The 11,465-nt window shown below is 64.7% G+C and overlaps 3 protein-coding genes across 3 annotated transcripts; 1 reads left to right on the top strand and 2 right to left on the bottom strand.

Moving 5' to 3' along the window:
* Positions 1-310: 310 nt before the first annotated feature.
* On the top strand, positions 311-2,799 carry PFDN5 (prefoldin subunit 5). The gene is made up of 6 exons (XM_034071648.1): positions 311-427; positions 1,537-1,639; positions 1,741-1,772; positions 1,971-2,045; positions 2,374-2,479; positions 2,555-2,799. Exons 1-6 carry the CDS (start codon positions 356-358, stop codon positions 2,632-2,634), a joined length of 468 nt encoding a protein of 155 aa, XP_033927539.1. The 5' UTR covers positions 311-355; the 3' UTR covers positions 2,635-2,799.
* A 143-nt stretch (positions 2,800-2,942) lies between these two features.
* Positions 2,943-6,292, bottom strand: LOC117437352 (zinc finger protein 79-like). The gene is made up of 4 exons (XM_034071605.1): positions 6,060-6,292; positions 5,729-5,796; positions 5,309-5,404; positions 2,943-4,879 (listed from the first exon to the last, which is right to left on the bottom strand). Exons 1-4 carry the CDS (start codon positions 6,290-6,292, stop codon positions 4,077-4,079), a joined length of 1,200 nt encoding a protein of 399 aa, XP_033927496.1. The 3' UTR covers positions 2,943-4,076.
* Positions 6,293-9,372: 3,080 nt separating this feature from the next.
* On the bottom strand, positions 9,373-10,700 carry LOC117437353 (zinc finger protein 853-like). Its single transcript, XM_034071606.1, has 2 exons — positions 10,637-10,700; positions 9,373-9,919 (listed from the first exon to the last, which is right to left on the bottom strand). The coding sequence occupies exons 1-2, from the start codon at positions 10,698-10,700 to the stop codon at positions 9,420-9,422; spliced, it is 564 nt and encodes a 187-aa protein (XP_033927497.1). The 3' UTR covers positions 9,373-9,419.
* Between the last annotated feature and the right edge of the window lie 765 nt (positions 10,701-11,465).

Consider the following 11,465-nt stretch of genomic DNA (forward strand, 5'->3'; position numbering starts at 1 on the left):
GCTGCTCTTTTACCTGTGTCCCCCCATGTGTGCTCCCCCTTTCCATTTACCCTTAATCCCTAGGGCTGGAGCCCCACTGCGGCTCCTGCTCCCCTCTTCTGCAGCTGGATGGGACCCAGAGCCCCCCTCTTTGCTGTTGCCCCCATCCCGTGTTGGTTATGGGGTCTGTTATCCCTATACTATTGGGGTTTGCCTTTGCTCCCGTTGTGGGGACACCTTGGATGCGTTTCCTATGGGATGCACACGGTGCTTGGGATGCTGAAGGTCCCGTCCCGTCCTCCGGCCGCCAGGGGGCGCTGTGAGGGGCGGAGCAGCCACAGGCGCGGCCGGCGCTGGAGCGTCTCGGCGGCCCAAGATGGCGCAGGCGGTGCCGGCGGCGGAGCTGCCGCTGCCGCAGCTGGAGCTGCTCAAGGGGCAGCTCGACCAGGTCCGGTGGGGCAGCAATGGGGCAGGGATGGGGCAGCGATGGGGCAGGGATGGGGCAGCGATGGGGCAGCAATGGGGCAGGGATGGGGCAGCAATGGGGCGGCCATGGGGCAGCAATGGGGCAGGGATGGGGCAGCAATGGGGCAGGGATGGGGCAGCAATGGGGCGGCCATGGGGCAGGGATGGGGCAGCAATGGGGCAGGGATGGGGCAGCAATGGGGCAGGGATGGGGCAGCAATGGGGCAGGGATGGGGCAGCAATGGGGCGGCCATGGGGCAGGGATGGGGCAGCAATGGGGCGGCCATGGGGCAGCAATGGGGCTGGGGGCGTTCAGTGGGGTGGGGGGTTGCTCGGTTGGAAGGGGAATGTGTGGGGCTGGGGCTGGGGTGTGGGGATGGACTGGGCTGTGGGGGTTGGAGGGAGTGTGTGGGGATGGGGATGGGTGGGAGGGGATGTACTGGGCTATACTGGGTTAAACTGGGCTGTGGGGGTTAAAGGGGCTGAATGAGGATGGAGATGGGGTTGATGTGTGGTGCCTGACTGGGGGGAGGGGATGTACTGGGCTATACTGGGTTAAACTGGGTTGTGGGGGTTGGAGAGGATGGATGGGGATGGGGCTGATACATGGGGCCTGACTGGGTGGGAGGGGATGTACTGGGCTATACTGGCTTAAACTGGGCTGTGGGGGTTAAAGGGGCTGAATGAGGATGGAGATGGGGTTGATGTGTGGTGCCTGACTGGGGGGAGGGGATGTACTGGGCTATACTGGGTTAAACTGGGTTGTGGGGGTTGGAGAGGATGGATGGGGATGGGGTTGATACATGGGGCCTGACTGGGCGAGGGGGACTGTACTGATTGAACTGGGGTAAACTGGGTTCAACTGGGCTGTGGTGGCTGGGGTTGATGTGTGGTGATGGGGGAGCTGTGTGGGGGCAATGCTGGGCTATGGGGGTTGGAGGGGATGTGTGGGGCTGGGGCTGATGTGTGGGGCCCGGCTGGGCTGTTGTCACCGGGCCCCAGAGGATACCAGTGTACAGACAGGGGGGGCTGCCTGAGCCCCACATCCCCACGGGCCTGGGGCCATCCCTGCTCCCCCCTTCCCGTCTCCAGGAGGTGGAATTCCTCTCGTCCTCCATCGCACAGCTCAAGGTGGTGCAGACCAAGTACGTGGAAGCCAAGGACTGCCTCAATGTGCTCACCAAGAGCAACGAAGGTAAGTGGGGTCCATGCCCCCCCCCAGGATGGGACCTCCCCATCCCCCCCCCCCGATGGGACCTCCCCATCCCTGCCTATTATCCTCTTGCTTTTCCATAGGGAAGGACCTCCTGGTGCCGCTCACCAGCTCCGTATCCTTTTCCTGCTTGCCATTCCCAATGCTGGGTCGAACCCTTGGCATCCCGGCTCCATCCCGGCTCCATCCTGGCTTCATCCCGGCTCCATCCCGGCTCCATCCCGGCTTCATCCCGGTTCCATCCCGACTTTCCCACCACAGCCCCATACCCTTCCCAGCTCCCATTCCCTGCTTTCCCTGACCCCTTTCCCAGATGTACGTCCCGGGGAAGCTCTCGGATGTGGAGCGAGTCCTCATTGACATCGGTACTGGCTACTACGTGGAGAAGGTGAGGGATGGGGTTGGGATGCTTTGGGTTTGGGCCTTGGTGCTCCCCATTACCCTCGGCCCCTTTTCCTTCCTCATTCCCTTTTCCTTGCCCAGGAAAAACAGGGAAAAGGGAGTGAAGGGAAGGGGAAAAGGGGAAACTTCTCCCTGCCCTTTTCTCCTCCTTCCCTTCTTTCCCCAATGCCTTCCCTGTCTGAGGGAAGGAGGGGACAGGGGTGAAACCTTTCCCTTTATCCCCCTTTTTTCCTCCTCTTCCCCTTTTTCCCCCCTTTCCCCCCCCTTTCCCCTTCTCTCACCCCCCCTTTCCCCATTCCCCCCCCCAATCCCAGTCAGCCGATGATGCTCGGGACTTCTTCAAGCGGAAAATCGACTTCCTGACCAAGCAGATGGAGAAGATCCAACCAGCACTGCAGGAGAAGCACGCCATGAAGCAGGGTGAGCCCCCCCCCCCATCCCTCCCTGCCTTGGGGGGCCCAGCACCCCCATCCTGACCCCCTGCTCTCCCCACAGCCGTGGTGGAGGTGATGAGCCAGAAGATCCAGCAGCTCACAGCCCTGGGAGCAGCACAAGGAGCCACCACCAAGGCGTAGCCTCCATCCGCACAATGGGATGCAGCAGAGGCTGGGGGGGATGTGGGGCACTTGCCCCCCTTTTCCCTACCTCTCCTTGTCCCCATTCCCTGCTGGATCTTCCCTGCGGTGTCCTGGATCCCTGTTTTTGTAGGCAGCATGGAATAAATGGGACTTCTGTGGCCATCCTGGGAATGCTGCAGCTCCAGGAATCCCCCTTCCCCTCAACACACTCCAGGTACCCCCAAACAGAAGAACTTTATTCCCAGCCCCGCTCCACTGGCACAGGGACCCCCCCACGGCTCCCACCCCTCTCCCTCCCCCCGGTATCTACATCCATGGGGCCACCCCCTGCAGGGGGGGGCACTGAGGTCCAGTCCAGGGCTACTGGGGCTCACACGCAGGGCACTGGGGTCTGGTGGGGCTGCCTGTGGCAGTCTCTGTGTCCTATTGAGGTGACAGCCTCATCCCCCTGCCCACACCTCAGTCCATGTGTCCCTGTTGAGGTGACAGCCTCATCCCCCTGTCCATAGCTCAGTCCATGTGTCCTTGTTGAGGTGACAGCCTCGTCCCCCTGCCCATAGCTCAGTCCATGTGTCCCTGTTGAGGTGACAGCCTCATCCCCCTGTCCATAGCTCAGTCCATGTGTCCTTGTTGAGGTGACAGCCTCGTCCCCCTGCCCATAGCTCAGTCCATGTGTCCCTGTTGAGGTGACAGCCTCGTCCCCCTGCCCATAGCTCAGTCCATGTGTCCTTGTTGAGGTGACAGCCTCATCCCCCTCCCATAGCTCAGTCCATGTGTCCCTGTTGAGGTGACAGCCTCGTCCCCCTGCTCATAGCTCAGTCCATGTGTCCTTGTTGGGGTGACAGCCTCATCCCCCTGTCCATAGCTCAGTCCATGTGCCCCCCAGCTCCATGTCACCACATCCCCTGCCTGTGGCAGTCCCTATGTCCCCAGCTGAGGTGTCACCTTGTCCCCTAGCTCCCCATCACCTCATCCCCCTGCCTGTGGCTGTCTCTGTGTCCCATTAAGGTGTCACCTCAACCCTATGCCCACACTTGTCCTTTTGGCACCCAGCTCCCCATCACCTCATCCCCCTGGCCCCTGCCATAGTCCATGTGTCCCCAGCAACATGGTACCTCATCCCGGTGCCTACAGCTCAGTCCCGGTGTCCCCTATGACGGTGCCACCGCATCCCCCTGCCCTTGGCCCAGTCCCTATCAGCCCTATTGAGGTGCCACCTCATCCCTGTGCCATAGTCCATGTGTCCTCAGCTCCATGGTACCTCATCCTGGTGCCCATAGCTCAGTCCCTGTGTCCCCTGTGACGGCATCACCTCATCCCCCTGCTGTAGTCCATGTGTCCTCAGCTCCATGGTACCTCATCCTGGTACCCACAGCTCAGTCCCGGTGTCCCCTATGATGGTGCCACCTCATCCCCTGCCCGTGGCCCAGTCCCTGCGCTCAGGGCACGAAGAGAGGCTTATGGACACGCTTGTGGCGGTTGAGCGTGGCACTGCGGGCGAAGCTCTCACCACACTCCACACAGATGAAGGGCTCGTGCCCATGCGCCTGCGCCCGGTGCCGCTCCAGCTCAGCACCATCGCGGCAGCTCTGGCCGCAGTCGGGGCACGCCGGAGCCGTGCCACGAGCAGCATGGACCCTCTGGTGCTTGAGCAGGTTGGTGCTCTGGGCGAAGCCGCGGCCGCATTGAGCGCAGCGATGGGGCCGGGCGCCCGAGTGCGTGCGCTGGTGCTTGATGAGGTTCTTGCTCTGCGTGAAGCTCTTGCCGCACTGCCCGCAGCTGTAGGGCTTCTCGCCGGTGTGGATGCGCTGGTGCTGGATGAGGTTGGAGCTCCAGCTGAAGCTCTTGCCGCAGTCCCCGCAGCGGTACGGCTTCTCGCCGGTGTGGGTGCGCCGGTGCTGCACCAGGTGCGAGTTCTGGCTGAAGCTCTTGCCGCACTCGCCGCAGGTGCTGGGCCGCTCGCCGGTGTGAGTCCGCTGGTGCCGCAGCAGCTTGGACCAGTGGCTGAAGCTCTTGCCGCACTCGTTGCAGATGAAGGGGCGCTGGCGCCCGGCCCGGTGCCGGGTCCCCCCTTCCTCCTCCTCCTCCTCACCATAGCCTCCCGTGGATGTGGCGGCGCCGGAGCTGGGCTGTGCCCCCCGTTTCTTGGCTTTGGGGGGCAGGGGGCTGTGCGGGATCACGGTCTGGATGATCTCGTGGGGCAGGACCTCGTCCTCGCAGTCACTCACGATGCCGTCGTCGGCTATGGGGGGTGGAGAGGGAGAATGGGGATGGGGCTCACACCCCCCTATAGAACCATAGAGCCCCAGCCTGGATTGGGTTGAAGGGGCCTTAAAGCTCCAATCCAGCCACAGGGATGCCTTCCCATGGAGCAGGATGCTCCAGTCCCTGTGTCCAGCCTGGCCTTGATGGGATGGGGCAGCCCCAGCTGCTCCAGGCACTCTGTGCCAGCCTCAGCATCCTCACAGGGAAGAGCTGGTACCCAAGAGCTCATCTGGGTCAGGTTCAAGCCATTCCCATTGTCCCATCCCTGCATCCCTCATCCCAAGCCCCATTCCCAGTTCCCTGCAGGCTCTGGGGGTGCAGCCCCACACTGGGGGGGTTCTGAAGCCTCATGGGGATCTTCCCATCAGTCCATAGGGATGGACCCCCCCCCTCGCCCCCTCCTCACCGATGTAAACCCTCCGGACCATGTCCCCCTCGTCCGAGTCGTGCAGCTCCACCACGCAGGGCTCCTCCTGCTCCATGGGGGCGGCCGCAGGGGGGGCTGTGGGGCAGGGAGAGCCCTCAGCACCCCCCACCTCACACAGGGACCCCCTCTGCCCCCCCCCCCCCCAGGGTCCCAAACCACATCCCCAGCTCCTCCCACATCCCCTTTGGGAAGCCAGAGCCCGTCCAGAACCAGTTGGGGGGGGGTCCCCTCTGTGCCCCCCCCCCAAATCCCTCTGTGCTTCCCCAGACCCCTTTGTCCTGCACCACATCCCTTCACCCCCCCCCCAAACCCCACTGTGGGATTCCCCCATCCCTTTGTGCCATCCCAATCCCAAATCCCTGTGTGCCCCCCAAACCTCCCCCCGTCCCCCCACATTACCTGTGCCCAGGGAGGTCTTGGGGGGCTCCCGCTGCTGCTCCCCACGGCACCACACTGAACCCCAAAACCTGGGGGGGAGAGGGGGGCACAGACACAGGAGGTTACAACCCCGCGGGGGGGTCACTTGCTCCTCCTCCCATGGACCTGCCCCCCCATTCACCCCCATAGGGAGGCTCTAACCCCCCCCGTACCCCCCCTCTCGGGTCCTGCAGCACTGGGGGGGGGGGAATGGATCCGTCCTTGGGGGTCCCATTGCTGGGGGGGGGGGGGGTCCGGGACCCCCCCGAGCATCCCCGGTTCCGGTTCCCCCCGTGCCCCCCCCCCTGCTCACCGGCCCCGTTGCGGCGGCTCCGCCGCTTCCGCCGCTCGCCCGGCCCGAGGGGGCGGGGGCTCCGAGGGCCCGGCCCCCGGGGGGGGGGGGGGGATGGAGTAGGGGGGGTCACCCCCCCGGTACCACCCCCGGTACCGCCCCCGGGCACGGGGCTGCGCTGGGGCACCCCGAGGTGCCTGCACCCCCTGTTGGGATGCTCCGTGCACCCCTAAGGTGCCTTCATCCCCATCCATAGCACCTGCAGCACCCCAGATGCTCCTGTACCCCCCCAGGTGCCTGGTGCACCCCAATAGGTGCCTCTGCCTCCCTTCTGTAATGCTTTGTGCACCCCAAAAGTGCCTGCATCCCCATCCATGGTGCCTGCAGCACCCAAAACAACTTTGGTACCCACAAGGGTGCCTGGTGCACCCCAAAATGCTTGCACCCCCTCCTGGGGTGCCTGGTGCTCCCTGAAAGGTACCTGTACCCCTCTCCATGGTGCCTGCAGCACCCCAAAACGGCCTTAACACCCCCCCAGGGTGCCCCGTGCACCCCAATAGGTGCCTGTGCCTCCCTCCTGCAATGCTTTGTGCACCCCAAAAGTGCCTGCATCCCCATCCATGGTGCCTGCAGCACCCCAAGTGCTCCTGTACCCCCCTAGGGTGCCCGGTGCTCCCTAAAAGGTGCCTGTGCCCCTCTCTGTGGTGCTTGCAGCACCCCAAAAGAGCCTTAACACCCCCTCAGGGTGCCTGGAGCTCCCCCAGAGGTGTCTGTACCCCACACATGGGGAGCCCAGAGCACCCCAACAGTGTCTGCATCCCCCCCCCCGAGGATTCCCAGTGCACCCCAAGTTGCTTGTACCCTCCTCCCATGTTGTCCGGTGCACCCCAAAAGCACCTTCACCCCTCACCCCCCCCCAGCATTCCCAGTGCATCCCAAAGGTGCCTGTACTGGTCCCTTGGGGTGCCTCATGCACCCCAAAGGTGCCTGCACCCCCCCCGTGCAGTCCCCCAGCAGTGTCTGTACCACCCCAATGATGCTCAGTGCACCCCAAAGGTGCCCACAGTCCCCCCCTGGGGTGCCCTGGAGGTGCCCATTGCATCCGAGGGGGCCCAGGAAGGTGCCCCCCCAAAGCTGCTCAATGCACCCAGAGCACCCCCAGGTCTTCCAGTGCCTCCCAGAGCTTCCCAGTGCAGGGCACTGGGGGGGGTACCAGGTCCCCTCCCAGGTGCCCCCCCACACACACTCGATGCCCCCCATCTCCGGGCTCTTCTTGGGGGGGTCTGTGGCTATGGGGGTGCTAAAGCAGCCCAATCCCCATCCCAACGCTGCATCCGCGGGGGGAAACTGAGGCATTGACCCCCCCAGCGCCCCCCCCGCGTGTCCATTGACCCTAAATGAGAGCCCCCCCTCTATGGGGGGGGTCATGGAGCCGTTCCCTTTATTGGGGTGCTGTGGGGGGGGCCCAACACATCAAGGGGGGGGGGACAAGAAGGGGGGGGCACAGGCGCTGCAGGGTTTTTGCCCCCCCCAAACCCCCCCCCTTTCCCCCCACCCCTTCCCCCCTCCCTGCCTCAGTTTCCCCCCCCCTTACCCCCCGTTGATTCCGGGGGGGCCGCGGCGCGGGGGGGGGGGACCGAGGGGCACAAAGGAACCGGGACCCCCCCCCCAGCACCGCTCCCACAGCGGCTCCGCACCCCCGGCCCCAGATGGGGGTACCCGGTTTATAACGGGGGGGTCCTCATCCTCCTGCATCCCCCCCCCCATCAACCCCAAGGGCATCGGCTCATCCATGTGTGTGTCCTTCCCCCCCCCCCCCCAAACCCACCGGCCCCACACTCACCTCTATGGGGCTGGAGCGCTGGGATCCGGGATGGGATCGGGGGGGGCCCTGGTGATGGATCCGGGGGGGGGGGATGCGCTGAGCGCGAGGCTGCTGCAGGGGGAGGCCGGGAACAGGAAGGTCCCAACCTCATCCCATTCCCCCGGCCCCGCTGCGGCCGGATGCGCTATTCCCACCGGGAGCAGGGAAAACACAAGGGGGGGACCTGGGATAAAGGGGGGGGGGGGTCCAGAGCACGACACCCCCAAACCCCACAGAGAGAGATGGACGGGGGGGGGGGGGGGGGGGGCAGCTCCTCCGGTGACGGAAATCCGGGATTCAATCCGGGATTCGGGTGTTCTGATAACGGCTCCGCTTGGAAAACGTTCCGGAGGGGGATTGGGAAGGGGGATGGGATGGAAGGAGGCTGGGATTGGGGGGGGGGAGGGAAATGAGCACCCGGATCCCCCCCCCCCCCCCCCCCCCGTCGCTTTGTGTAACGGTTCCGGCTCCAGCTCCGCGTTTTCCGCCCCCCCGGCGAAGGAAAATGGTTGGGAATTGTGCAAGGAGAACGGGATCGGATCCAGCGCCGAGGCCTGGGGGGGGGTCAGCACCCGCTGAGTGTTACAGGGGTGCTATGGGGGTGCAATGGGGGATCCCCCCCCCGGGCACCGGGATCGGCTCCAGCCGAGGGAGGACGGGAAAATCCGGGGGATCCGGATCCCTGCGGTGATGCTCGGGGCCCTTTATTGAGCTCCTCGGTTCGGGGGTGCTGAGCCCCGGTCCCGATGCCGGTGCCCATTGATGGGGATGCGCCCCAAAGACACCTCCACCCCGGTGCACCCATCCCTGTGTCCCCTGCATCCCCATCCCAGTGTCCTCATCCCCATCCTGGTGTCCCCATCCCAGCATTCCCATCCTGGCATCCCTGTCCCTACCCTCATGTCCCCCTCCTGGTGTCATCCTGGTGTTCCCATCCCAGCGTCCCCATGCCAGTATCCCTGTCCCTCATTCTGGTGTTGCCATACCAGTGTTAGCAGCCCCATCACTGGTGTTTCTCATCCCCATTCCCCATCCCAGCATCCTTGTCCCCACCTCAGTGTCCCCATTCCAGCATCCCAGTCCTGGAATCCTTGTCCCTGTATCAGTGTCTCCATTCCAACATCCCCATCGCAGTATCCTCACCCTGACATCCCCAACCTGGGGTATCCCCATCCCCATCCCAGCATCCCCATCCCAGTGTCCCCATCCTTGTGTCCTCATCTCGGCATCCACATTCCTGGTGTCCCCATCCCTTCATCCCCATCCCAGCATCCCCACCCTGGTGTCCTCATCCCAGTGTCCCCATCCTGGCATCTTCATCATCATCCTGGCCTCCCCATCCCCATGCTGATGCCCCCATCCCAATGTCCCCATCTTGGACTCTCCATCCCCATCCTGATGTCCCCATCCCAACATCCCCATCCTGATGTCTCCATCCCCATCCCAGTGTCCCCATCTTGGACTCTCCATCTCCATCCCGATGTCCCCATCCCAGTGTCCCCATCCCAACGTCCCCATCACACGACATGAAGCTTCAGGTGCCGTCGGAGCTGGGCCTTGTGCCGGAATCCATCCCCACACTCGGCGCAGACATGGGGCCGCTCTCCGGTGTGTGTGCGCCGGTGCCGGATGAGGTTGGAGCTGACGCTGAAGCGCTTGCCGCACTCCCCGCAGCCATAGGGCCGCTCTCCGGTGTGGGTGCGCCGGTGCTGGATGAGTGCCGAGCTCTCGCTGAAGCGCTTGCCGCAGGCTCCGCAGCCATAGGGCCGCTCTCCGGTGTGGATGCGCCGGTGCGTCACCAGGTTGGAGTTCTGGCTGAAGCCTTTGCCGCAGGCTCCGCAGGTGAAGGGCTTCTCACCCGTGTGTGTGATCCGGTGCCGCGCCAGGTCCGAGCTGCGGCTGAAGCCCTTACCGCACTCGCTGCAGATGGTGGGGCGCAGGCGGCCCCCCCGCAGCCCCCCCGCGTGTGCCGGTGCCGTGGCTGTGCCGTGGGCCGGGGCCTTCCGTGGCGGCCGCGCTGGGGGGAGAGGAGAGATGGGCACCAGCAGGATGCATTGGCATGGGTGGCACTGAGGGGTTGTGTCCCCCCTGTGCCAACCCCTCTGGCCTCTTCTCCATCCCTTGTCCACCTTTTCTATCCCCACTTCTCCATCCTCCCTTCCTATTCCTCATTCCTTCTGTCCCATCCCCAGCTCCTCTTCCCCTTCTCCATCACTATTTCTCCATCCCTTTTCTAACTCCATGCCCTCTTCCCCTTCTCCATCCCTTCTCCAACCCATCTTCCCTTTATCCCCTCTTCCCCATTCCCTCTTCCCTATCCCTTTCCCACCTTCCCCATCCCCTCTCCAGTTTGGGGACACCCCTGTCCCACTCCCAAGCCCAGGCTGAACTCCGGTGCAGCCCCTGCTCCATGGCCTGTATCCCGGGATCAGATCATCCCCTTGCCATGGGACTGGGACATCCCTGTACCCCAGAGCTGGGGTACCCCCGTGCTGTGGGATCATTGCACCCCCATACTCTGGGGTATCCTTGTGCCATGGGAATGGAACTGGGATACCCGTGTGCTGTGATATTGGGGTGCCCCCCTGCCATGGGAATAGGACATCCCCCATCCCTGGAGCATCCCCATAGCAGGAATCAGAGCAGCCCCACACAATGGGATAGGACACAGCACCCCCCACGGGCACCCCGCAGCCCCTCACCATGCCCAGGAGCTGCTTTGGGGGGTCCTCACCTGGGGGGGTCCCCTCTGGCACCTCTTGTGGGTCCCGGGCGGGTGCTTTCCCCTCTGCATCCATTGCTGCCATCCCAGCACGCTCAGATGGGGCGATCCTGACCGGGATGGGGGGGGCAAAGAGATGGGGTGACATTGGGGGGGGGGGTACCCCCATCCCATCCATGCCTCAGTTCCTGATGCTGAGGGGGGGGGGGTACCCCCATCCCATCCATGCCTCAGTTCCTGACGCTGGGGGGGGGGTACCCCCATCCCATCCATGCCTCAGTTCCTGACGCTGGGGGGGGGTTACCCCCATCCCATCCATGCCTCAGCTCCTGATGCTGGGGGGGGGGGTACCCCCATCCCATCCATGCCTCAGTTCCTGACCCTGGGGGGGGGGGTACCCCCATCCCATCCATGCCTCAGTTCCTGATGCTGGGGGGGGCACCAATCCCATGGGTTGCGGTTTAAGGCATCCCCATCCCGAACCCCCCCTTCCCCTCCCGGACCCCCCCCCCCGGGCATTGCCACCATCACGGGAAGGGGGGAAAGGAAATGGGGGGGGGGGGGTCCTTGCTCCCTCCCCCTTTGTTTGGGGGGGGGTCCCGGCCCCACTCACCCCGGGGGGGCCGGTGCGGAGCGAGCTCTCCTCATGGCCGCCCTCGGCTGCCGCATGGCGAGGCCCGGGGCTGTGCCCCCCCCCCCATGGTGTGTGTATGGGGGGGGTTTGGGGTGCTTGACCCCCCCCTCCATGGTGTGGGGGGGGGGTTTGGGGTGTGCCCCCCCATGGTGGGTGTGGGGCACTAGGCCTCGTTGCCATGGTGACACCGGCACCGGGTACCCCCCG

This window comes from Melopsittacus undulatus, chromosome 21 (assembly GCF_012275295.1).
Source record: "Melopsittacus undulatus isolate bMelUnd1 chromosome 21, bMelUnd1.mat.Z, whole genome shotgun sequence".
NCBI classification, from domain to species: domain Eukaryota; kingdom Metazoa; phylum Chordata; class Aves; order Psittaciformes; family Psittaculidae; genus Melopsittacus; species Melopsittacus undulatus.

Coding starts and splice junctions, on each gene's coding strand:
- PFDN5 (XM_034071648.1), top strand. CDS start 356: ATGGCGCAGGCGGTGCCGGCGGCGGAGCTGCCGCTGCCGCAGCTGGAG. Junction 1,640..1,740: donor GCTCACCAAGAGCAACGAAG/GTAAGTGGGGTC, acceptor GCTTTTCCATAG/GGAAGGACCTCCTGGTGCCG. Junction 2,480..2,554: donor GAAGCACGCCATGAAGCAGG/GTGAGCCCCCCC, acceptor CTCTCCCCACAG/CCGTGGTGGAGGTGATGAGC.
- LOC117437352 (XM_034071605.1), bottom strand. CDS start 6,292: ATGGATGGGGATGAAGGCACCTTAGGGGTGCACGGAGCATCCCAACAG. Junction 5,405..5,728: donor CAAGACCTCCCTGGGCACAG/GTAATGTGGGGG, acceptor CCTGCCCCACAG/CCCCCCCTGCGGCCGCCCCC. Junction 4,880..5,308: donor GGTCCGGAGGGTTTACATCG/GTGAGGAGGGGG, acceptor CACCCCCCATAG/CCGACGACGGCATCGTGAGT.
- LOC117437353 (XM_034071606.1), bottom strand. CDS start 10,700: ATGGATGCAGAGGGGAAAGCACCCGCCCGGGACCCACAAGAGGTGCCA. Junction 9,920..10,636: donor GCCAGAGGGGACCCCCCCAG/GTGAGGACCCCC, acceptor CTCTCCCCCCAG/CGCGGCCGCCACGGAAGGCC.